We start from the raw sequence: 26,763 nt of genomic DNA, 5'->3' as shown, positions 1-26,763 counted from the left end.
TAGCATCGTTCAAAACCCGCTAACAAATGAGATTAGCAACTGCTTGGGTTCATGGGAAACATGCTTGCTCTAAATTGAACCGATAAATGTGAGGTTGCAGTCTTCCGGTGCAAATCCGCAACCAGTATGGATAAAGATCTGAGGTACAGGTGTCCAGCTACAGGAGAGATCAAAAGACTGAAATGCTGTGAACGTAGCTACGAACACAAAGAATGCGATGCTGGAATGAATGATCTGTCCAACCCTTTCTTCCCGAGATATTTACGTTCTTCAAGCGTTCTGACTATTTGTATTTCAATGAAATTCCTATGATAATTTGAGAAAGTTTGGAATTTACTTTCCTGCATAAAAATGACAAAGAGGTAACGTTATTAGTTGCTTTCTGTATCGTTTACCAAACCAGGGTATCAATACTGGATTGAAGACACCGTACCTAACCTACGTTTTGACTATATCGGGTCTTCAAAGCATCAGACACATTTTCCCTTTCCCTCTCGGAGATGCTGCGCACTATTTCCTGTCTGATACATTCGCTTCCCGCTTTGAACTATTTGCATTTTAATGTTATTGAATTGAAAGCGAAACAGAGCGCGGACAGAAGTTCTGGAGATCCTAACAAGATTATGCGTCAAAGCCAATTCATTCCATGTCTAACTTCAAATCTAAAAAAGTGAGCGCTGGCGTCCAGCAAGGCTTTTCTGAGTATATTGCAGACTTCAAAATAAAAGTGCATAAACTAACTCTGTGACAAAGTATCTACTACGGGGAAGTGATTAGTAATGCTATGTGGAAAAATAGGCGAAAGGGGTGGTTTATCGAGTGGACTGCGCAGATTCTATTGAGCTATGTATGTGTTCTGAGAAATACCTCCCAGTGTACGAATAAAGTAAATTTTAGAGGATAGAAGAGGAAGGTCTTAGCATTGAAGATGTTAGTGATTTGAGTAGAAGAGTGTTGTTAATAAGCGTAAAAAGTATTCAACAGGCGACGACGTCGAAACGTTGGCCGTAATGAAGAGTGTCAACAATCTAGGCCTCTGGTTCACATCAATAGCCGACAAGTGGTTTTAATGTTTCTCTTCCAACTATACATTTAAAAATAAGCAACAAAAGGTTTGCGACTGAGAACCCAAGTTGTTCGGTATTTTGTGGCAATAGTTAGACGACTAGAGGAAAGAGTCACTTCGTCGTTTTCGGAGTCAACAGCGATGGATAAAGAGCTTGTTCATTCTCTTCTTGAATGTTCAAAGAACTTGGGAAAACGACGAAAACTATGCAATTAACAGTTCAGAACATGGATTAAAAGTTAGGAGGTACTTTTGGGATTTTGAAGATGACGGTCTAGCCGAAAGGTTATGCCGGTACAAATCCTGTCCACCTGAGAAGGGGATTGACTAGGCCAGAAAAAAAGCAATATCAAAAGCAACGCAAACTTTAGAAGGGAAAGTACGCAGCTGGGAGACCCGCGGCGAATCATCGGTTGTCTGTAAGAAAGACACACGTTTCTATCCCTCTTTTTTTTCCTTCTGTTCTGTTTCTTGTTATTGTTGCATTTTTGAGATAAGATTCGTATAGCCGCAGTAGTCTACGAGAATCACCGACTTTCGACTTCAAGTCAGCACCGGCTTCGCTGAGATGGCGCACAATTCTTATTTTGCGTGCGAAACAAAAAGTGGCAGTCTGCCTCTGCTTCGACGACGATAATTACGGCACTGTTGTCGCAATATTGGGCGGGTTCAGTGACGCTTTCGACACATCAGGCTTACACACAGTTTTTCTCTATCATTATGCTTGCATGTGCCCTTCAGTTGAGCAGCCGGCTCATTGTATGTAATTTCAACGGAATTCTTTGATAAACATCTGCTCATGACAAAAAAGTTATTGAGGGTATTTTCTGATTGCTCTACACACTACTCGCAGTTTTTCATTCTTATCCTCTGATCGCTTGTTTATTTACATCGTTTGTTTTCACTGTGCATGAGTGGCACTTTTGACGTTAATTCATTTGTTGATGTTCTGACATCCACAACACTCAAGAGAAGACTTCGTCACACACGTAACATTGGATTATTTGAGAACGCCTTGTCATTTGCTTGTATGTTTTCAAATTTCGTATGTTTGCGTAACCAGACGCATCCTATAGTGGAAAGGCCTCGATATCTTGAATATGCTGCTATTTGTGTAGACCACCCACTTGTCTACGATATGGCTCATTTTGTGTACTTATAATGCTGCCAATGTTTTTGCTGCAAACACCACTCTTCACCAGGTCCATGGATTTGTGAACGAAACGTAGTGTAACAGTGACTAAAAGAACAACACGTCATCACATCCAAACGTCATTAACGTGGTTGTCCGTAAGCGGAAATTCACGAAAAGAACATTTTTCTCGGCAGTCTTCAGGGATGGAAGCCCAATTCTTATCACTTGGAAACACAGCCACATTCTTAGAAAACAAATAGAAGAAATTGCGAGTCAACTGTTCATAAATGCTATTAAACTGATGTCTATCTTAAAGAAAAAGACGTTTTTCAACATTCGGAGGGTGCCAACAAGCAGCTGTGATACTTTGATTATGTTACTATTTTCTTCAGGCCTAGAACCAAAACGGATGTACAAAAATAAAAACATAAAAACAGCACATTACCAGAAGCTGAGCTTTCGGGCAATTTCCGCTGACTCAACAGGAAAGCGTCTTTAGTTTGGCACGCATTGATTCTTTAGGAATATGAAGAGGAGGGAAAACTATGTAGTTTTCCCTCTTCTTCATATTCCTAAAGAAAATTCAAAATGAGGGCTTTTCCTCATTTTGAAAGCATAATTTCAGAGCAGTACATCGACAAAAACCCTAGAATTACCTTCAACGCAAATGGACGCTTCGGCTTCCGGGTGCTGTTTTTTTGAGTGTCTAGTTGTATCAATTAAAGGCTAATCTGCAGTGAGAAGCAAGCCGTAGTAGGCAGAGCGAGGATGACTGGATATGTGAAGCTTACCAACCAAGCATTACAAGGATGTGTTGAGCCTTCTTCATCAGGTCCATGGATTTGTGAACGAAACGTAGTGTAACAGTGACTAAAAGAACAACACGTCATCACATCCAGTTTGCTTCAAGTGTTTTTAGACCCACTGCTCCATTCAACGTTTCGGCCATTAATTATTATATGGGGGGAAATGTTTGTTATAAGCAGACTGGTTTCTGAATCTTTGAGGAGAGGATTCTTCGATGCCAGGGTTTTGTTTTCTAGCTGGTTTCACTTGTACATAAGAAACGTATCCGTTGGTCAAAGACCACTCCTCAAACGAATTAAGTCTTACTGTTCCTCCAAGATCAAAAGAAGTCAGAAGGGTTGCGGACACAAACATTTGCCTGCAATGTCTCGAAATCTGAACTTCCTGGAAGTATGCATTCAAGTTCGCGCTGGGAACGCTGAGAAATGAAATCCATAACAGCTTTCGCGAATGTTTGCAAACCTCTAAACTACTCTCATATTTGGAATTTCCGAATATTTTGAAACAACCCTTCAGGTTCAAATGATTTTCTCCGCCTCTCACAATCGATTGCTCATCTCATATAATCGTGCAAGAAACTCCGTAGATCAATTCGATAAATCTAACATAAACGCTTGTTCCATGGCGGATTATCCTTCAGGAAAGGGATTAGCGACTGCAGTGATTGCCGTATCGACATGCACACACTTCATCCTGCGTTGCCGTGCACTCATCCTGCTGCTTCTGTCCCTTTTTCGACAACTCCGGAATTCAACCTAACTGTTTCCGCAAAGTCTCTTATTCCTACTGTAGCCGCACAAAGCTGTTCGCCTAGTGTTATCCTGATGTCGAGCCAGAGCAGAGTGCCGCCGCTGAGAAGTTGACTGGGGTGAAATATAGTTTTTTTTTATTCGTTAGCGCTTAAATTTAGCTGTAAACGGAAAACAAAGAGGCATAGAAGCCATCCTTTCCAATCTAAAATTGACCCTGTACTGGAAGAGAGAGCGACCACACTCACTGACTTTTGCTGTAGTTTTAGCGTTTAAATGAACGAAACGAATGTATTTTAAAATGTCTGGAGCGATCTTAGCTAAGGAAAGTGGAGATGTTACCAGAGTAAAAAAATAGCACATGCTTATTATTTTTCCCGGTTTAGCCTTAAATCTATGATGGCATATCATGAATCAGAAGTTCCAGTTAATTTTTTCAGTTCCAGTTAATATGTGATGCTAATTTTGCGAGTGAGGATCCATAAGAAATCCCCAACAGCACTGAAGGGCAATATGTTCTCGAAAGGGGAAAGTTACTCAAAAACGACACCGTTACTTGCTCTTTCTAGTAAAAAATTACAGAGACAGGAATCATTAAACCGTTGCTCCAGAGGGAACCAAAGCGATCGAAAGATAGCCCAAATACAGATTAAGAGCGCAAGCGGATCTTCTTCTAAGAGGTTATAAGTTTGCGAGAAAGAACGCAAGGGTTAATTTTGAAGATTCTGAATGTTATGAACAAATGCGAATGTCAATGCTAACAGAAAATAGAAAACCACTTATCTGTTAGTCAGGAATCTATTTGAGAGAAGTCATCGATTAATGTAGAAAAGCTCTGGTACTAATTGTTTTGATTTTTCTAATAGCTACCCGCGGTGGGTGTAAGGAAGTCACTGAAAGGTTCCGCTACGTCAGCACGATCAATCGGAGGTTCGATTTCGCCCTGTCATCAACAAAACCTTTTATCCCTCCGGGGTCGATTAAAGGCATCACCCCACGAATCTGAGATGGTACGGATTTCAGGTGGAGTATTCGTAGGTAGATTATGGAGAAGTGGTGATTCCGTCCATTACCTCCTAAATGCCGTAAAAAAGGGCCAGGAAGATGCGGCGCGTGCGCAAGGCTGGCACACTCCAATCGAACTAGTAGAAAATAGCGCGCCGGAACGTAAAAAAACGGCCCCGAAGCCGTATCTTCCGGGCCGTTTTTTACGGCAAGAAATGGACGGAATCACCCTTGTCTGGGAGAATAAAAACTCGACACATCCCTAGCCTCCGCAAGTCATTGTAGAGGCGCTCGTAAACCTCTAGCGATTCGGAATTGAAAAGAACGTGGTGGCGCGTCCCAAGCGGATTGATTAACGCCAGACACTTTATCCTTTATCCTTTAATAGCTATCCCAACGAGGAGAAATGCGGAGACTTGAGTTTAGATGGACTCTAAATAGACTTTTCTTCTATCGTAAATCTTATCTTCTATCTTTCCTCAAATAACGTATCGTTGACGTGTTTTCATGTTAATTGCTGAATTTTTCGAAGGGCAAATTGGAACACAACGTGAAATATTCAAAATCATCTTAAGGCAAAAAATCGTACCATCACCACGTGATCATCAGCACAATAATCCGCCTCTCCTCTCGTCTGCTTCAACATTCCTCTTTTATTTATTTATTATTTATTTGTTCTAGGTTTTTGGACCGATCAGTTGCCAGTAATCAGCCCTAGATTGCATTATATTATTCAGGAATTTCTTATACATATGTATAGAGTGCCCAGATTGGAGAAGAGGTAGACGTTAGAGTTGTCTCCCCTCCATGCTCTCCCGTTTCCAGGCAATGTCGATATCGGATGCTACAACACATGCCGATTAATAGTATTAATGAGTGGAAGCGAGTAATCGAGGCGCTGAATTATTGCAATGAACCAGAAATTGAAGGTCCCTCAGAAAGGCTGTACTCGATTCCATGAAACCTTCTTCAGTTTACGGTATATGCTGAATTAATTGTTCTTTAACCGTCTTGGGGCAGTAGCAGTTTGTCTGGTGCTGAGGACTCTGACCAACTCTGTGGTGACAAGTTGATATCAGGGCACTGTGGTAACCGCTATGGACAGTTAGGTCAAAACGACGTGAACACGATGCCGTTACGTAAGCGGCTGCGTTTCGAACCGAGATGGGGCCTGCAGCGATGAGAAGGGCTGGCGAGGGCCGCACTCGTTCCTAAGCGCTGAGCTCCACCTCACCGCTTTGACCGCAGGCGCTTACGCAACTGCACCGAGCTTAATTCCGTCTCGAACCTACTATAGGCAGGATAAAACCAAAACGCGATTTTCTTGGTTTGCAAAACTAAAAATTCGGTGTGGATCGATCGTAAAAGAAAGTGCCCAAGTATCGCAAGCTGTCGTTCCGCTCTAGCGCATTATGTGCGCAGCCTCCTTTGAAAGGTGTATGGGCAACGTGGCTTCATCTTGAGAGACATGTAAGGTGTTTGGATAACTTTGTAAAGCCTCTTACCCATACCTTCGGAGCATCGTAATTCGCAGTCCATTGAGACCACATGTCAAGTCGTGGTAACATAGCAGTACGTCACACGTGAGCAGAATCATAGCTGTATCGTTCACCATTGAAGAAATTTCTTCCTTTTTTTCTTTTTTTTCTTACACTAGATAACATCCCCCATCGAGAAGTTTTGCATCTATTATGTGTATACATGATGCAACGAAGCTTTGTCTGTTTTTTTTTGCCAACTTCCTTATTTTAATGCTATTGGAGCTATATGGGGCGGGTGTAGCGGTTAGAACTTCCGCTTCCTGCATTATCGATAGGAGGTTCGAATCCGCCCTAGTGCTCACCAAGCTTTTCATCCCTCCGGGGTCAATAAATTGGTATCAGACTTATCTGGGAGGATAAAACACTGACTTAACACATCGCCTAGCCACCGCAAGTCATTGTATAGGCCACTTACACTTTCGTGAACCTCAAACGAGTCTGAATTGAAGTGAACGTGGGGGTGCATCCCAAGTGGATTGATTAACGCCAGAAACTTTATCCTTTATGGAGTCATACCACGATTTACTCCACCGGCAGTTTGAACAAATGCGCCATTTACTGCATGAATTTTGTTAGTGATATTTCACAGTATATTTTCAAAAGAGGTGCTCCAGATTTGACCTGCCGAGTGAACATCGCTTTCTATAAGTCGCTCTCACATCAGAAATAAAGAAAGTCAAGAAAATGGCAAACAATTTGTATTCAGAAAAGTGCATGAAAAAAACTGAAGGAGAATGTACTTGCAGCATCTGCCAAATACAAACTGAATACTGATGCAGAATTCTTCGTGTTCAAAGAGTACTGATGCTTTCAACTCCAGGATTCGTAAAAGAGGTGCTCCGCACTTCCAGATTTATTTGGAACTATGTCTCAAAATCTAATCTAACATCGAAAATTCCCCCAGGGGTGGTTTTGTGATTATTGTGGCTTGGTGATATAACTGTCGGTAAAAGTGTAAGTTACCCAGTAGTTCCATCCTGGTTTGTTCTAGCTGAGAACGACCCCAAAGAGTCTGAACTGGGGTGACTAGCTACTCTCAGTCTCTATTGCTGATTACGTTAACCTTGTTAATATCTGCCGATTACGATGGGAAACCATGGTAGGAAATGAAGTTATGTAGCGTAAAAACCGTCGCTATCACGCCCTTGCACTTTAATTCCTTATTATTTTCTCAACTGTTTCAAGATTACGTCTATCTTTTCTCATGATAATATATCCATATTTTCTCTTGGTAATATTGCACTCAACATTTCCAGCGACAGTGCTGTTTCCTGAAACTGAAATTTATGAGAGATGCTGATACTACACGCCTTCGAACCTCTGTGGTGTTTTCTAGTGTGTTTCTGGGTGTTAAAAGGTAACGCCACCTTGAATTCACGTTTACCAACCTAATTTATTTCTCGTTGGGATTTGTTATGGAAACAAACATTTTTCAGCTGAATATTTGAAATCATCTTCGATAACAGTCGTTCTCACAAATAAACGGACCCCTTGGTGCCTTTATTAGTGCATTGGATACGCCTTGCACGTCAAGATAATTTTCGCATCACATTACACACTTTTTATTTTGTTTTTACCATACTTAGAAGCAGAGAACACCAAAATGCAAAAATACACAGACCTAAAGGCCCCACGAATCTGAGGTGGTACGGATTTCCGGTAGAGTGTTCGTATACGGGATGGGAGACTTTGGAGAGGGGGTTGATTCCGTCCATTCCTTCCTAATTGTCGTAAAAAAACGGCCCGGAAGATGCGGCGCCGCACAAGGCTGGCGCGCTCCGGTCGAACTCCCTGTAGGAAATAGTGCGCCAAAACCCCTGAAGCCGTATCTTCCGGACCGTTTTTTACGGCAATTAGGAAGAAATGGACGGAATCACCCCTTTCTCTCAATAATCGGCTATCTCGTATAGAATACTCCACCGGAAATCCGTACCACTGCAGATTCGTGTAATTGCAAACGTAGTCGTTTCCGCGTGTTCGTGCGCTTTTTTACGAACTCAAAATTATTGCTCGAGCATACTGTATTGTTCTCACTTATAACATAAACTGAGTACGTAATTGAGCTACTTCCAAGCGCAGTGCTAAGACTAGATTTCTTAGCCTACTGCGTGCTGCTCAAATAACCGTTACTTCAAAATTGCAAAGCAGTTCATGCTCTTTTCATCCTTCTATCTCTGTAAACAGCTACTCTCGACATTTTAAACTGCACTGCCAGCGATTAACGATGGCCTCTTTGAAAAAAACAGGCGAGATTCTCTCAGCTGCCCTCATGGAGCTAAAACGCTTTGGATCGTGCTTCTCCATACTACTGGCATCACTTAGTATATAGCAGCAAATTGCAGGAGAAGCTTTTTGTTAAATTTTTTGACCGCTTTTATTAGTCTGCACGAACGGGACTGTTTTCTTCGAAAGCAGCGGAGTATTTAGGTGAGCGAGTTATAAAAACTTTAAAGGCGTGCGCTGACATTTTTCTCCTTCTATACTAGCGAACCTCATTAGTGTGTATAAACAACTTCCTAATTCTGTCATTCCGAATTTATGACCGTGAAGGTTCCTTTCTTCACTGAGCAATCAACTCATCCTTCTAATATTCCGCCAAATAATTCTTCTCGAGACTTTAGTAAGGCGCTGCAAGGTCTTGTCTTCTGGATGATATCCGCCTAACACAAATTAGCATAGCAAAGTCCCATCTTCCATTGCATTAGCCATTAGCGACCTCATCACTCGCACACCTCATCACGTGCAATTTCTGTCATCGTTTCCGTATTTAGAGGACATATCTGTTTCCATGCAACCTCAAACCACTTTTTGAAAGTTTGATCACGCAGACTATGGACAATGAGGAAGATGCGTTGTGTTATATGGTTGAGGAGAAGGCGTTCGAGTACGAATACGACGAGGAGTTCGACTGGGAGAACATGACTTCAGCTCAGTGCAACTGCTCGCACCCATTGCACAAGTTCCTCGAGGTAAGTGACCCACTTATGTATCGGAGAGTGCCGTTTGCGAAAATGTTATTGTTACCATCTCTCCACCAGAGTAAGTCAGAAATCTCTCTCAACGTTTAGACCGAATTGTAGTTCATCCGCAAGCACATCAAGAATAAGATTAATGTGGTGCAAGAAAAAATAAATAGAGTGCATAACGACGATTCAAAAAAAAAAACGCATCTGCGTTAGGGTAGGGTTTTGAGGGTAAAAAGTTGAACTAGCAACTATCCTCAATCCCTGTGGGCATGGCCGAATCACTTGAAGTTTACGAACGCATATGTTGCCTTACAATGGCTTGGAAGACCAAGCAGTCGCAGAGGGACCTCCAGCCGCTGCGCTGCTGCAGCCCATGCAACATTTGTTCTTAAATGAAATGCGGTTAGACCTTCACGTGTCGACAACTTCGTGCAGAATTGCCTTGCGACTTTTTTTCGTTGCAAACGCCCCAACATATACTACGGTAGCGATTTGTGTGGTCTATTTTGAGAAAAAGAGAGGAAACCCGTGACGCTCAGAGAACACGAGTAAATCGAGCAGAAGTGAAAAGAAGAATAACATTTGATCGTAGAAATGTATGAAGATTTTTTAGGTATGCGTGGGCGGATGCGCCATAGTTCCCGACACGTTGCTTTTCGGCCTCACGGAGGAGGAGCTCTTTGAGGCTGCTCTGCCTGCACTGCTGTATCTCACTGTTTTTCTGGTTGGAACCGTCGGAAATGCAATGGTAGTGATTCAATTAGATATTCCATGAAAAGTGCATTTTTGTGCATTGGGGTAAGAATTTTGCGCATAAAATGCCGGCGGGATCTCAGCGCTCCAAATGAATTTGTCTATGTATTACTGTGTGGAAGTAACGCATGCTTAGTAAATAATAGCATAATCACTTCAGAGGTCCATCATTATTGAATCATGTTTGAAAAGTTTGCCAACTTTCCAACATGGAACTTTGTCATATGCTATGTTCGTAATTCTTCCATCTGGCGGCCAGATTTCAACATACTCGCGACGTTGCGCATAGAATGGAGCGACGTAGAACTGTTCACGAGGAGCCTTTGCTGATGTGTTGAGCTGCTAATCCCCGAATCCTGCCTCCTATGTCCGCTCTTCGTCTCTTTTCACTTTCATGCTGGTAGTTCGTTTTTATATGCAGAGTTTCATTCAGCATTTTGATTCAACTCGACTTTGAGGTAACTGCATAGATGCTTCTTACGTGCACATGGAAACAGTTTGCGTCAGAATTCAGACAGAAGGATACAACTCGGATTCGGATTACTTGTTGTTTTGTTGATAGGATGAGGCGCAGGCAGATGTTTGGGGAAGTTTAGCGGAAACCTTGTTAGAAAAGATGTCAGTGTTATAAGCAGAACGCTTTCGGTAGCCGCCGAGTATAACAAAGAGCGTTTGGCTTTGCAGATAATTTTTATTCTGGGGAAGTGCAGGCATTTCGATTCCAAGGACTATTGAAACGATTACTAGCTGCTACCCTGACTGCCACTGTTACTGCCACTTCAAGCTAACGCCTTCCACAGAATTTCCCTGTCTTGTTACTTACCACAGAATTTCCCCGTAGGTGTGAATTGGAAGCACATTTGTCTAGCTATCCATCCCTCTCAGTTTTAAGTTACCTCCCACACGACGAGATATGCATGGCTGTCTTATAAAAGGTTTTTTCATGCGGCTGATTTCCTTAAATATTCATAGCGCGCTCTTAGAAGTGATGATGCAGTGGAGCTCAAACTCGAAAAACGGCGAAGAAAAGCTGGAAACGTCTCCATGCATCTAATTGAACGACATTTTTTATACTTTTCAATTACGTAGTTTACAATGCGCTAAAAGCAGTCGCTGTTCGGTAGCAATACACGAGAAGCCGACTGTGCTGTTTAGGTGATCTTCGTTGTGAATCGCTTCAAACGAATGCGGAACGTAACCAACGTCTTTCTGGCATCACTTAGCACCGCCGACTTGTGCTTGATTTGGTTTTGTGTCCCAATTATGGTGTGAACTGTTTCTTTATGGTTTTTTTTTTGTAAGATTTCGATATATATTGGGAAATTCAGAAGTTTCAGTTCGTCAAGTACATGTCTCACACATGGTTTATGGGTCGCTTCGCCTGCTATTCAGTGCACTACATTCAACAATTTACTTGCTTTTGTTCCGTTCTAACCATGACTATGATCTCTTTCGAACGGTTGGTTGGACGAGTGCTTTGACGTTTTCCAGGCCACCAAATCTGTTGAATCCGAAAAGCCCCTTAAAAGTGCATGAGTTTTTCAGTGTATGACCCGTTGTTTTATAAGGAAGACTGAAAAGGTATCAGGGCGCTTGGTGCATGGACAGATAACTGTCTATAGATCTGAAATAGCGAATGAAATCTGTTCTTACATAGGTATCTCGCGATAGCGTATCCGATGAGAACAATGTGGTTGTCTTCAATTGGAAGGGCGAAAAAAGTGGGACATTTCGAATGGCGCATAGATGACACGCTTTGTAATCGAATATTTCTTAGGTGATTCTGCTGATCTGGTTGCTATCCGCTATTCTAGCCATTCCGACGGCTGTTCGTATTGACTACGAGACAAACATCTCGCTGTCTGGACACCGAATTCATTGGTGCAGAAGAAGGTTGGTTTGTTGCACATTACGAACACACTGCCTTTCTCAGCTAAGCACGACAGTACGCTCAATATGGAGGAGACACCTCTACACACGACTATTCGAGCTTCGAAACGTACAATTATGCTGCTATTTTAGATTTCCGAATGGTTTTCTTGGTTACTCCAGAATCAAGCTGAACAGGGTGTATGCTGTTTATCAGGTGAGACTTGGCAACCAGTATCCAGGTAGAAGCCCGTTTTAATAATTGTGTTCATGTGGCTTCTGGCGAGATGCAGACTAGGAAAATAGAAGTGGCAATATGACGATTGCTTTATTAGTGAAGCGGGAGAGAAATATGTCCTATTCCTCTGTTACTCTTACTCAATTGGGCTTTACGAATGTTTTGCTTTATAAGAAATCAAAATTTCTGCTGTCATATTGTTTCTTCGTTCTTTTGCCTGAAAACTGCAATGCCATTCGATGCCATTTCCTACTAATAAGCATTCATACGTACTAAGAAAATTTGAAAGAAAAACGATGGTAGCTATCGCAAATAATCATCGTCATTCTCAAGGAGTAGAGATGACGGTCATTTTGGAAGGTACTGGATACTTCTGGTGGAGGAGTGATGACATCCACGGGAGCATTTCCTGTATTAATGTATTTAAATTTCCCTTACTAAGGTTTAAAGTGCACAGTAAATAAAGATAAACAGATATGCGATCGCTTGTTTAAGCAAGTCCCAGCAGTTTATTATAGGCGTCTTTTTTTAAACGCAAACGAATTGCTTGAAATTTCATCGCCCGCGAACATACAGCGCCGACCTTTCGCAGGAGTAATATTGGCAGTTATAAAATCCTAGTCCTCTGTATTCCGCCAGTTTCGCCGTTGATATTTTTCTTCTTGGTACGCTGGAAATTGTAATGTAGTATATTGCGTCCGTAAGTGGAACAAGTAGCACTGGAAAGTTGTGTAACAATAGACCCAGTGAAATCTTAGAGTTCATGTCAAAACGTGGTACCACTGGGGTGCAAAAATGTTTTCTTTGCACGTACTCTGCATACATCCTACTAGCTCTGTTGGGTTTTTGAAATGCGGGACTTGTTAGTCCCGTTCTTTTTTTATCGCCTTGCAATCTAATTTGAAGACTGCCTTCAAGAAAATTCCAGAGGTTGGGATGTACCAGAAGTAGGGATCAGAACGCAGTTCATAAATATTTTGGTGAAAACGAATAACTCCCGTCACAAATTCAAGGAGCATTCAAAGTCATCTGTACGGACTTCATCGAAGTCACGTCCGACAAAGTGATTCCAGCACCCCCACAAGTTGAGGACAAGTATTGTGCTCAAAGTTTTTGGCTTTCCCTTTTCGCAACTTTCTTTATCAGCGTCCGCTGAAATTTCCACCGTTTCGTAAAGTGCTCTAAGTTATTTTTGCAGGCTTCTTTTCCCGACATCCAGCGAACGGATTGATGGATCTGAGTGCTCGTAATGTTGACTTTTTTGTTTGTCGGGGGAGCTGTGCGCTTCGGTGAAGGGTAAAGGATTATGGCTCTGGCGTTAATCAATTTGCTGAGGATGTACCACCCGTTCAGTTCAATTCAGAATCACTTGAAGTTTACGAACACGTGTATAGCCTAAACAGCGACTGCGGTGATGAGTTGATGTGTCAGGTAATCTGGTACCAACTTATCAACCCCGAAAGATTGAAACGGTTGGTTAGTACTAGGGCGGATTCGAACCGCACAGGCAGCAGAACCTTGTTGATAGTCGAATTTAAGCAACAGCCAAGATTGTTAACAAACAAGATCGTCGCCTTAGGCGACAATGCCGAGACGTTAGCCGTAAGAAAGTTTGTCAACAATCTTGGCTGTTGCTTAAATTCGACTATCAACAACATCATCTCTATTCCAAGATTCAAGGAAAGTCTAACTTTCGCACTTCTGGCAGCAGAACCTTTTACTGCACTACACCCGTCTTTGATTATTTTGCCCGGTTTAAAATGAATGCTGTATAAGTGTTACTCCTGGAAGATTTTAACTTTGAAAATTTTCCAGTGCAGTGCATTTAATTATCTTCCAATTGTGAACGAGCTTTGATCAGAAAGATCAGCTCCTTTGCAATTTCGATGTGCTCTAACATCCTCATTCATCACCATTTTTATTCATCGTAATATAAATTATTATCCATTGTTTTCGCTTTGTTTATGAAAATGGAATGACGAGATTGTGTTGTGCAAAAGTAATATGAACATGTAGTTTTTGAAAAGTAAAAAAAATTCTATTCCTTTTAGAAGAAACTCCTCGAAAGAACTACTCCAGGACTATGATTTGCGCAAACTGGTTCCTTTTCTCACAACATAAAACACTATTTGCCAAAATAGATCAATAAACAAACCAAATCGATTGTCTTGAGTCCGTTGTTTTTCGAATTAATGTGGCGAGCGCAAGTAATTCCTCCATTTGTAGCGATCGCATGGGAGAGTCGCCCACTGGTTTCTCCTTTCGCAAGGGACACGAAGACCATCAAATTTTTCTTTCAATGACTTTATTAGAAAGTCTGACCATTGATTCGAGGTCTTCTCGTATCGGGTTTGGTGGAACGTTGAACCCAGTCACTCACGGCTCTTGTCTAAGGTGGTCATTAGGACGCATTACTGTTCGCCCCCATTGTTTTGCTTTTCCTATCAAACGCGATTTGTGTGTAGTTGAATATCCCTGGCGTCATTGCTTCGAATGAACGTCCAATGACGCTGATCTCTTCTTCTTCCTGCTTGCGAAGTAACCAGATTTTTGACGCGTAGATCAAAGCAGGAAGCACAGTGGTGCTTAAGAGGCGAGCTCTGACCGTGTGTCTATGGTCTTCTTCCCTACATCATCGATATCCGCATACCTAGATCGCTTGTTTCCCTATGCCCAGATCGGGGATCTGGTCTTTTCTCCTGTTATTTCCCCAACCAGATAAACGTTGCTGGTGCACTCGTTCTGCTGAACGCAAATGAGGCATGCGAACACATCCATCTCTCATTTACAACGCCTTTGGCAGATTCAACTGAGGACCAATGCCTTCACATGTTTAGTCAAATTCGGCCAGTTTTCGTTTGCCTTATGTTGTACTAGATATTACCACAACGAAGCTCAGATGGCTTAGCGGTTGTATCCGGTTGTATTATCGACTTTCACTCCCATGTCGTCCCAGTTCAGCCTTTGTATTGTGTTCTTGAGAGTGGCCGTGAATGTTTGCGGTGGAATTGTGCACCCTGTCGGCCCCTCCCACATCCTCATGTCGGTGATGGAATTCTCGCAGAATTGTGAAACTTCGGTTTTGAAGTTATTACACAACCCTCGAGCTACCTTTATGTGCTGAGTAAGGGCGCCTTGGTTGTGCAAGGCTTCAATGACCGCTTTCATCTCAACTGAGTTCGAAGGGCATATTTAACGGGTGTCGTTGACCGGTGGATTATGGCAGGATGCGTGCTGCCGAATGGACAGATGAAGGATATTGGTTAGAGGCCATTCAAAACCGCCTCAGTTGCACCTCCATGTCACCTGGTTGCAGTCTTTTGGCAGAACCGACGTACGGCATACATTTTGTGAGCCAATTTTAGCGCTACTTGGTATGTCTACGACCATCCTATTTCGCAGTGATCTCTAACTAGCTCTGAATTTTCCTAAAGAACTTGAGTGGAAGCCAACATGATCAAATCGAATTGAACATGTAGAGCACATACTCCAGATAATTATTTGCACTTCTTCAGATGCTCCTCCTGATCGTCTTTCCGGTGGTAACGATGTCGATTTGTTACGCACGAGTCGCAGTCATCGTTTATACCTCGTCGAAAGGCAGACTTGCCCTTTCGCAAGCAATGTGCGTCCGATTTTCCTGTGTTTTATTCTACTCATCGTCGTAATACGACTTTCAGGGTGGCATTCAGCAAAGCCGCAACTGACGCTGTCCATTTTTCTGGATACAGTACTATTCCCATGATTTCAAGCAGCCGACAACTAAAAACTGCCACGTCCACGATCAATGCATACAATAAGCACAAGAGCGCAAGGGTTGCGGAAGCGAATAAGAAACAGGTGGAAGTTCTCTGTTGCTGAATTTCGTACTGCTTGAAGTAACCTACTTAAGATTGTACAAATGCTCATTTCAATTGTCGTCATGTACACTGTGTGCTGGATGCCAACTATCAGTACGTTCACTTACATTTTCAATTTGTTTCTATCGAGATCATACATCTTCATTTAAATGTAGTCTATGAAGCGATGCGTTAAAGGCTGAGGGAGGTAAACCTCAGCCTTTGACGCATCGCGCAGGCTGAGGGACCCTTAAGGCTGACAGTGAACTACACCTCCTGAGCTGAACAAGGCAGCATTCACTCTGTATCTTATGTTTAAAAGTAGCATATCACGGAATAGATATGTTGGGATCCCCTCACGGATAGATAGAGGTGGTGTGTTGTTCATAGGCTTGAGTGTGACACGCTCACGTCTTCCCAGTACTCCAGAAAAGGGAGAAACAGCCTTGTGCGGTCCCGTCTTCCCCACGATGCCAACTAACAAGAGCAATACGACGAATACGTTATCTGCGAGGGAATCCGTCTAAGATTCTGCAGGTGTAGCAGCTTCTGCTGCTTACTTTAGCATTATATTGGCTAAGTTGCAGACGTTGGATGAGGGCAGAGTTAGTCGCGTTCTATGGCTTAATAATTCGCATTGTTGTAGGAGACGAGCGCTTACAGGACTACTACATGCGCTTTTTCTGGAGTACTAGGGAGAATTCAGCGAGATCACGCTGATACTCACCACACTACATACATATCTATACATGTGAAAATCCCGACATCGTCAATTTTCTGACGCACTGCTTCCAAACAAAGACGGTATAGGTACTACTGCGATAGGTGACGAAAGTCATGAAGATATTGGTAATCAGTCAGCATTGTAAGGCGAAGCAGGATCTTTAGAAGCTTTTTTGTTGACAAACACCGTAGCATGGCACACGTCGTGCGGGTTCTTGTTCTTTGCACCCTGCAAATGGAAGCAGATTGAAAGCTTGAGTAAACGTGCGGCTTAATGTGGCTTACGGCTGGCTTCTGAAAAGAAAAGGATGTGATGGGAAAACGTCAGGCGCTTACCTGCCAAAAAGGTTTTCAGTGGATGCAAAGCACTGTGTGGTAACTGAGATCCCGTCTATCGTATTTTGCATCGTAGTCTTGCTAACGATCAGGTTTTAGGAAGTGTAAGCATAACAGTTTTGTCTTCATTTCGCTCATGACGGGATTGCGGTAGCGTGGCATCGTCCACGAAGTTGGAGTCTGGCTGTCTTCCAAAGTCCAAAATCCTTAGCGTGATCCTTGAACTTCCAGAAGAAGAGGGAGGTGTTGCAACAAAGTTTGAATGTTACAAGTCAAGCAAGCTCTGTGTAAGCGATTCCGCAGACAGACGACTTGTGGTTCCGATTTATAAAGTGATGGTTCAGAGACTCAGGTGGTGTCATAAGTGTTGCGATCAGAAGGAAGACATTATTCTCAATGACTGTAATCTTTGGGTACGGCGTACATTTTTCTCAGGTCAAAACAAAGAACTGTTCTGTGTTTCATACTTTGTAACACATGCGATTACGTTATCCACTTGATCTACTGCGTCTTTCGTCTGATCATTACTTTTGCCTAGAAGATAGAAGCTAGGTAGAAGCTTCTACGTAACGCAATTTAAAGTTAAGTTAGTTAAGCGGTCACTGTTCACCTCCATTGATTGATCGCTGATTTTTCAACGCATATCTATGCTGTTGAGAGTGAAGCAATTTTGAAAAATAGATAAGAGAGTTCAGTATAAAGCTCTAGGATTACTTGCTATGTAGGCTAAGGGCGTTAGCATCAGTGTCGAAGCCATTGCCCGGAGAAGTTAGCTTCCTGAGACGATTAAATTCCTTTCCAGCAGAAAACTAAGCTTAGACAGATATCCTGGAAGTTTGTGTTGCACAAAACTTCTATTTTGTTGCGTTATCGATCTCAGTGCATAGACTACTGCAGTAATCCACTTTCATCGGAGTGAATTCCAGAGATCTTCCAGTCTACTCCGTCTACTTCTTGCGCGGATTTCATTTCTCCTCATCTCCCTCTCCGTAGGATTTGGATGCTTTTTAGTAGCGTCGTTAACTTATAATATTGTTTCTTGCAAGTTTTTTTTTTCACCATTTGCAGAGTTCCGAATCTGTTTTCCTAAACCTATGCGTGTTTTTGCAAAAATCTCTCAAGTCACGCTTTTTTATAAGAGCTTCCTCACTGTTTGCACCTTCGTCATGATTCTACAGATTCGCGAAACATCCAATCGATACTGCGCACAAATTTGTTAAAACAAGGGTAAGTACATGTGTCCACGGATGTCATGCTTTTCTAAATTTGGAAAATGAATATTTGAAAAAAGAAAAATATTACCAAAAGGGCAACCACAGCTGTTTCCGAAAATATGCTCCGCCTTGAAATTCGCCTCCAGAAAGCGGCATATATCAGCAACAATCCATTTACATTCGTAGTCGACTTTAATTGCATTGTTGCTGTGCGTTTGCTCTCAAACTAAAGAGCGGATTCAAAAAATAGTGGCAAGCCATTATTTCATAACTAATAACATATAAGAAAATTAGTTTTTTTTTTTTGTTTTTCTGCTTAAACTTAGTTTACTTCTACTTTGGTCTTTACTTTCTGTCATTGTCGTACGCATTTTGAGCCTCTGTTGCCTCTGAATTTGCGCCCTCAGTAAGACGAAATTAGTGGCCGTGTTTGACTTCAATCTGATTGGGATGAGCAGGTAGGGTAAATATAAGGTCGTTCGCATTAGGTAAAATTTCCTGAAATTGATCCTCTTCGTTTCCATTCTCTTTCTCTCGTACTTTTTTCTGCAGATTCTGCACTCATCTCTTATTTCTCTAAGCCTGGGCAACTTGTTCTAATCTTTTGATGGCGAATTTCTCGCTACACGCGATGACATTATTTTGACTTTCGGTTTTATTATTCCTTTATTCAAATCGTTAAAATCTAGTAAAATCAAAATAAATTTTTATTCATAAACGTAATTAAAATTAACAAGTGTTTGGTATAAACTAGGTGTATCAACTTGAAAAAAGGGAACATCTTCGGCTACTTTTGCATTTAACGGGTTAGAAGAGCCGGAACTGCTCCTGAGATCAGGGTTGTCTGTGGAGGGCATCGCGTAAGCCGCAGATTTGCGAGGATTTTCAGGTTGAAAACAAGGACTTCAAACTATTCCTCCACTCACTACTTAATTTTTTTGTAACTTCCTTTGTCTGCTTTGAGGAAATGATTGATTCTCGTTGTGTGCTTTTTTTGTATCTAGAGACTTGATTTAAAGGCATCACCCCACGAGTCTGAGGTGGTGCAAATTTCAGGTGGAGTATTCTTATAAGGGATATTAGATTATGGAGAGGGGGTGATCCCGTCCATTTCTTCCTAATTGCCGCAAAAAACGGCCCGGAAGATGCGGCGCTGCACAGTGCTGGCGCGCTCCAGTCGAACTCCTTCTAGAAAACAGTGCGCCAGAACGCCCGAAGTCGTATCTTCCGAGCCGTTTTTTATGGTAATTAGGAAGAAATGAACGGAACCACCCCCTCTCCATAATCTACTATGCCGCATACGAATACTCCACCTGAAATCCGTACCACCTCTGATTCGTGGAGTGATGCCTTTAGGGCCCGACAAGAATGGTGTCTCATGTAAGCGGAAAGCTACTTTTCCTCTTTTTCCTGGAGTAAAAATAGAACTTTTTGAAGTAGTTACGCTGACGCAAATAGTCAGATATTTAGATCCAGGTAATGTTTGCGAAGCAATATTCCAACTACTGGAATTAATTGGATGACTCTCAGTCTTTGATTTGATCTGTGCGCTCTCTGGAACGAGCTGTTCAGTTCTTCGGGCCCAAGAGGAAGTATCTTCGAAACAGGAAAAGTGGCTCGCGCTGAAAATCCATGTCCAAACTATTGGCGAAGACAGTCGTAACCATGACGCTCATAAATTACTACTTTTTATTCCTTTCTGTGCAACAGAACATGTGCAGTCTGACTTTTGAGGATGATTCCAGTCATCCTGAAACTAACAATACTAACGATATATATATATATATATATATATATATATATACCTACAATATCTTTCTTTACTCTTTCCGCAATACTCTCTAGTTCTTCATCTGGTGTTGTGCTCAACAAGACTGAAACTCTCGTCTTATCCTAGTTGACAAACTTTAGAAAACCACTCGTAATGTAATATTATGACGCCGTTTGTATACTGGTGCTTCCATCTCTGCACACCGCTTGAGCGGGGTGAGCCAGTATGCTTGCTTGCCGAACTCCCGGAGCAGCACGAAGCAAGTGTATTATATGATTCAACGTGTAGGTAGAAAAAAAAATAAATGCAATCAAGCTACTGGCGACACAAATACTAAAACAAACACAAACCGTGAAAGACGAAAAAGAAAAACAAACGAATCAGAGGCATCGAAAGGTTAACGTAAAGACGAATTTAGGGGATGCCCTCAGAAGATCGACAAAGTAGGAGGAAAGGCGGTTGATCTTAGGAGTGGCAAAGGAATATGAGCTATCCACCGGAGAGGGCTGAAAGAGGGAGAAGAAGTTCACGGAATTTCTAGGTTAGAAAGTTGAACTACATCAACTTCTCCTAGCCCGCATTTGGAAATCTTGTTTTTTTTTAGCCATAAGCACATGCATAGGAAGGGGGCGAGCCATTCAGCAGTTTGAATGAAGAACAAAATAGAGAGATGAGAGTACCTTCTGTTGAGGTCTACGTTATATAATCCGAATCCTCCTATTATGGAACTGCTAAAGACCTAGTATTTACAGGGCGCCACCTTAGCACCATTTCGAAGTACTCGAAAGAAAAGATTAATTTGAGACTATTTTTTACACAACGTAGGCTTCAATGTTAATAGTCTCAATCGGGTACTGTAACCGGGTAAGTTTCGGTACCTACGTCCAATTCTAAGGAAAACTACTCCGTGAGGGTTTTGGACTTTCTCAATCTTAGCTATGTATTTTTTGGACCCCAGATTTGAGAGCAGTACTCCAAACAAGGTAGAACGAACGTCTTATACAGCAACGCAAGGATTTTTAGATCATTGCAGCGAATATTGCGTAGGATTGTGAATAGTATAGTACCTGAATTTTTTCTTTAAGATGTTATCAATGTGATTGGAAAACTTCTTCGAAGAACTAAGCAGTACTCCTAGTGTTCCGTTGACCTCATAGTTTACTGGGCCGCCGTTGCCAAGATGCATAACGCAAGATCTGCTAGGATTAACTGCGAGACGCCAAGATGGATGCCCAGAAGACAGCAGTAGGCGCGGTAGACTGTGAACAGGAGCGCATTACATCACGGCTCTTCGAGCTGTAGATACAGTAAATCTCAATATCGTCTGCATACATTTAAGTTGAGCCCCAAGAAAAGTTGATAGGTCCGTCACATATAAAAGGTAGATTAAGGGAGAAAGTGCTCCACCTTGCGGCACACCACTTTTACAGTGGAATTTTCGGAGTATGCATATCTTACTTTAACAGTCATGTACCTATCAGTTAGGTATGATCTCTTTCATGCTAACATTTTACCTTGGCTCCCAATGTCCGATTTGACGCAAAATTACTTGCACGAGCTTTCCACATGTTCCCTTTTTTCGAGAGTGGATAAGGATAGAATTTCATGGTGCGACAGGGAATTCCTGAACTCTACCATTTGCAAAGAGGAGATTCGGTTGCTGAGCAACCCAGAGACATCATCACTCTTCCTAACTTAGTAAAAATGGCTCCTTTTCATCGTTCCATGTTCTCCGGAAGCACATTCATAGCTGATTGCAGTTGACGAGTTGCTGACGTCATTTGGCTATATTTGTCGAACATCCAATACTCCATTTCTGAAGTATATGCGAATGGGGTTCAATGCTTTGGTAAAAAAAAATTCATTGTTCATTAGCGTTTTCTTGGAAACGCTGTAATTCGTCTTGTAGACGTACTGCCAGTCGTGCATCAATCCGATCCTCTACGCCTTTATCTCGCAGAATTTCCGTGCAACGTTCAAATCCGCATATGCACGCATGAAACATCGCTTTCAGGTGGGGTTCTACTTTTCTTCTGTGTGACTATCTCGTATAGTGTGGAGAGTTTGAAGTGTTATTTGCCAGGGTATGGAAGAAATGCGGTCTAGGATGGGTTCTTGTTCCTCAGCTTCCATGCTTTCAACACGAAATCAACATCGAATATATGGCAGCAGTTTCAACACTTTAACTGTTCCGGGAAGGTGAGTCAACGCGAAACGAGGGTTTGCTAAAACTGTCGCTTGTGACATTCTACAAATTTCAAAATACGCACTTCTAGGCAACTCAAAAAAGATCTATGCAGCAGTTTCAGTGCGTGCCTTCTGCATCCGCAGCTGCGATTGCTCCCTCTTGTGTGCTCCCTCTTAAACCATTTTTAGCTCCATGCCTGCTAGTTTTATGTCATGTCCATTAAAGTGTACTCATTCTTAGGCAACGCTGTGGTGCAACTCCGCTCTGTAGCTCATGGTTCTCCAGCTCTAGTTTTCTAGTTCTATAGCTTCTTGCTACTACGTGGGCGAACCTTATCGGGGGAGAAACTTTTAGTCAATATCACCGTCAAAGTTTTTCCAAAAGGAACTTTTTTGGAAATATAAGAATTGAGAAAAAATCCTACACTTTTGCACATTACTCACTTACGTGCATCCCCGGATCCAATTACCTGACAAGAAGTGGTCATTCTTAATTAGGGTGACGAGGCTTTAATTAGGAAGAATCACTTAAAACACTGGCTTTCAAACGCAGATGCATACTAACATGAGAAGAAAGAAAGAAGAGAAGAAAGCGAGTCTACTTAGAAATTACTTCGAAGTTAAAAAAGTTACAAAAAAACTACTTAAAAAAAGGAAAAAAGTACTCCTGAAGAATTCCGTAGATTACCTTAGGAAGTTCGAAAGTTTCTTCGAATATGTAAAAATATGTGGTCAGTGATCAGTCTAAAAAATAGCTGTAACGTCTCTACCATATAACAGAAATATAAATTCCCATATAACAAAAATACGTCGATATCAATAATGCCAATAATTGCCTGATGGTATTTTCTACGACATTCATTCAAAATCAAATATCCCTGCAGTTTTTATTGTATGCCAGAAACCCTGAGCGGTAGTTTTGCAGCGAAAGGGCAAAAAAAACTGCGAAATTGACCGTTGCTGGCGGTTGTTGTGTACGGACCACGCCTATTCCTGATCAGCAACGTTGATTTCTGTTCAAATTTATACGATACAAGGGAGAAACTCGTCCATTGCCTCGGGAAGTGTTAGAGGCTTTCCTCGTCTTATTCCGCTCCTCATTAGCGCACACTACAGTACAGTTCACCACGTTTCTCGTTCAAATGTTGTCATTGAATTTTGGAGCAATTCCTGTTCCAATTTTACCACATACATGAACTATTTTTGTTTCATCAATTTTTAGATTGGTCCAAAAATCTTGAATCAAATTTCACTTCATTCACACAGTTATAACTTCATTGTTCACAGATATCAACAAAATAATAACTATCGTGATCCATTACTTATATTCAACATGTCACTAGACTATCAATTCCAGAATCCCAGAACTCTGGCGGCTGCAGGTCAAAAAAGCGCGAAATCTCGCTTTTCAGTTCTCTCTGATCATAGAATTTTTTTCTCTCGTAGATGTAGCTTCAGCGCTCGAAACTAACGGTAGTCAGACGGGACCAAGTCAGGAGAAGAAGTAGGATGCGGTAGAACTTCTCGACCAAGTTCGGGATTTTTCTGACGACAACGCCTGATCTCATGTGGCAAAGCTTAGTCGCCAGAAAATTGCCGAACTTCGTAGGGAGCTCTATCGCAATCTGCTGATTCCGAACACTGAAGCTGGATTCACGAGAGGAACGATTTGATGAGCGTAAAGAATTGTGAAGTGAAATTTCTGCAGTTCTTCGACTCACAGCCTGGACTTCTAGAGTTCATAGTCTAATAAAGCGCTGGACAAGCGTAGCGGATGATGATAATCATTATTTTCTTGATTGGTATCTATGAACAATAAAGTTATAATTACTAGAAATCTGGTCAAGCCTTCTGACCAACTTAATACAATAAACTCTAACAACTGGTGCTAACATCACGATTTCGTGGCTATCAAGGTGAGCGCTGGTCTGCTTTTCTGACGTTGCTTTTAAATAATCTGTTTGCTAAATCATATCTTGTGGGATGACGAGGCGTTTGAGAGAGTAGATTACACGTGTCTTTGATTTTTCCAGGCTCTGAAGAAGGCGACGACGCCGAAACGTTAGCCAGAATAAAGATCAATAACAATCTTGGTTCAGCTTAAGAAAGTAGTACACAATCAAACTCTACGATGCCAGGATTCAAAGAAGGTCGAACTTGGAACTTACTCAATGACGTACCGGAAAAAAAGCTGAAAATAGATAGAAAGAATAACAATTGAAAATGAAATTTAGAAATGGGAAGGGAAGTGAACGCAAAAGAAATGCTGTTTTTTGTTGACTCTCGAGAATTTCGAGGTGATTTTTGAACTCACAAAAAAGTGAAAAAAAGGGGGGGGGGGGTTAATGATTGAATCACATGATGTGGGAGGAGGCGAAATTTCGTGCTGAAAGGTGGAAGTGGTGATTCGAGAGAACGGTCGACTTCATATTGTGCGCGGATCTCACGATCAAACCGGTGAAAGGGGTAACTCGTATACGAGTATACGAGTACAGTGCGAATGTGATGCAGAACAACCTTTATGTGGCCCTTATCACGCTCGTAGAAGAAACATGAACGCATTTCAGCAACTGAAGCTCTGAATTATCTCTTTAGGTCCGTCATCACGCCGAACATGTCTCGTGACGCTTCGCAGCTTTCTCTGTGTCGGCCTGGATCCACACTATCGTTCGCTCTCAGAACCACTCCTATCACTCCCGATGCCACATCTACCTTTGTTACAAGGTGATTCGTTTAAAGACATCACCACACGAAATCTGAGGTGGTACGGATTTCAGGTGGAGTATTCTTATACGGGATAGTAGATTATGGAGAGGGTGATTCCGTCCATTTCTTCCTAATTGCCGTAAAAAACGGCCCGGAAGATGCGGCGCGTGCGCAAGGCTGGTGCGCTCAAGTCGAACTCGTTGTGGAAAATAGCGCTCCGGAACGCTCGAAGCCGTCTCTTCCGGGCCGTTTTTTACCACACTTAGGGAGAAATGAAAACGAGAAACTGAATCACCCTTCTCTCCATAATCTACTCTCCCGTATACGAATACTCCACCTGAAATCCGTACCACCTCAAATTCGTGGAGTGATGCCTTTAAAGAACTCTAAAAACGCAGCCGAGACAGCTTGAGCCCAATTCTTAATCTCAATCGTGCAGACCTAGGAACGTTGGAGCCGTTTGTTCTGCTTTGGTCGCAAGAGGCATCCCATTCAGATCGAGAACGATCCATTTACGCAAAAATAGCTGTCAACTTTGCGGACACGCTTTGCAAAAGGAGATGGAGCAAATTGTAGAACAAGTATTTCTGTGTACTGCGGTCCGTTTACTGAACGCAGTGCAACTGGCGTGATAAATCTGTTCAACTTGTGCGATGCCGAGAACATTTCTCAAAAACTCAACGAAAATCTTTTTTCTTTGAACGATTTTCGTGCGAAATCATTCCAAAACAAAGGCACAGAAAAATGCTCGTCTTCATATGTAAGCGATATTCAGATTGTACTGAAGTAGCACGCATTGGAAAAGGAAACAGAGGGTTTTTTTTGCTGTAGAAATTTATTTGTTTATCTCATTCCTGGGGCGCTCTAACGCCGTCGGTACGATGTCTCCCTGCGGCTGCGCGATCGATCGGAGGTCTGAATCCGACCTAGCGCAAACAAAGCTTCCATCTCTCTGGGTACAAGATTAGTTTGGGAGGATAGAAACTAATTTGTCCATTGTCCCATCAACAAGAGAGTTTTTGGTTCATGGAAGAATTCGTTCATGTAAAAGACGAAAAAAGACATCGGCACTTACCCTAGCAGGTCTCGCAGTCCGACAAATACTTCATCTGAATACACACGCTCTCGCAGTCCTACGGACGGATCACAGTCGAAAAGACCAACGTTTAATATACGGTTAGTTTATACTGTTGAATTTGCTTGTCAATATTAGACAGGATTTCGTTGGGTTTTGTGGAGTTTCAAACTTAGTTTAGTCCTCGAAGTCCAACTTCGTCTTCTCAAGCCTCCTCCTTAGATCCTTCCTACCGCTCAAGGAGCCCCACTAACTTTTCTGAAATCTCTATCGTTGTTCCTTCCAGGTACCGCTATTTTTATTAAAGAAATTTGTTCTTCATAGATCAAAATTAAGCAACTCGGATGAAATTTTTTTCCAGACAAAGAACCCCTTCAAGCGCTTCCACGTCCACCCAAACAGCAGTTTCCAACAGAACCTCATTACTACCCGGATAGGGTTTGCTCACGGTGCTTGATGTGGTCGGATTTAGGACAACATCTTGTGTTCAGGAAACACTTTCTCCACTCATTCGAACATGTTGTCAAGATCACTAATGAAATAACTGAGGCGCTCTTATTGTGACGGGATGTATAGAAATTAATTCCATAATGCCTTTGTGTATTTTTTAACCTTGCTTATAAAGCATTTGTTATCGAAAGCTCACATGCTTATTTTTTAAAAGTTCCACCAGTAAAACGACACACTGAATTCACCGCTTTTACAGAGCGGTGCAAAGCGACTCCTGCGGCTAAGTTCATGATTCCTGTAGATGGTCAGTTTCGGAGAGCGATGCAACTCTTT

At 42.1% G+C, this 26,763-nt stretch overlaps 1 protein-coding gene across 5 annotated transcripts; it reads left to right on the top strand.

The window, feature by feature from the left end:
• Positions 1–9,134: 9,134 nt before the first annotated feature.
• Positions 9,135–26,516, top strand: RB195_018343 (uncharacterized protein; the record flags this gene model as incomplete). Of its 5 annotated transcripts, none has more annotated exons than XM_064185741.1 (17): positions 9,135–9,272; positions 9,883–10,017; positions 11,178–11,288; positions 11,800–11,915; positions 12,045–12,108; positions 15,645–15,754; positions 15,810–15,969; positions 16,022–16,082; positions 21,773–21,861; positions 21,922–22,026; positions 22,096–22,211; positions 24,795–24,923; positions 25,989–26,081; positions 26,162–26,169; positions 26,222–26,266; positions 26,342–26,418; positions 26,472–26,516. In XM_064185741.1, the coding sequence occupies 17 exons, from the start codon at positions 9,135–9,137 to the stop codon at positions 26,514–26,516; spliced, it is 1,602 nt and encodes a 533-aa protein (XP_064041620.1). The 5 variants fall into 5 exon arrangements, with proteins under 5 accessions (XP_064041620.1, XP_064041622.1, XP_064041619.1 ...); XM_064185738.1 differs by lacking the exons at positions 12,045–12,108; positions 26,472–26,516 and adding exons at positions 11,351–11,481; positions 11,680–11,743; positions 15,356–15,479 and having other exon boundaries at positions 26,162–26,266; positions 26,342–26,417; XM_064185740.1 differs by lacking the exons at positions 11,800–11,915; positions 12,045–12,108 and adding an exon at positions 15,495–15,503.
• Between the last annotated feature and the right edge of the window lie 247 nt (positions 26,517–26,763).

Source organism: Necator americanus, chromosome II, assembly GCF_031761385.1.
Source record: "Necator americanus strain Aroian chromosome II, whole genome shotgun sequence".
In the NCBI taxonomy this organism is placed as follows: domain Eukaryota; kingdom Metazoa; phylum Nematoda; class Chromadorea; order Rhabditida; family Ancylostomatidae; genus Necator; species Necator americanus.
Note: the sequence above shows the minus strand (reverse complement) of the source record. Positions and strands in the feature narration are given on the sequence as shown.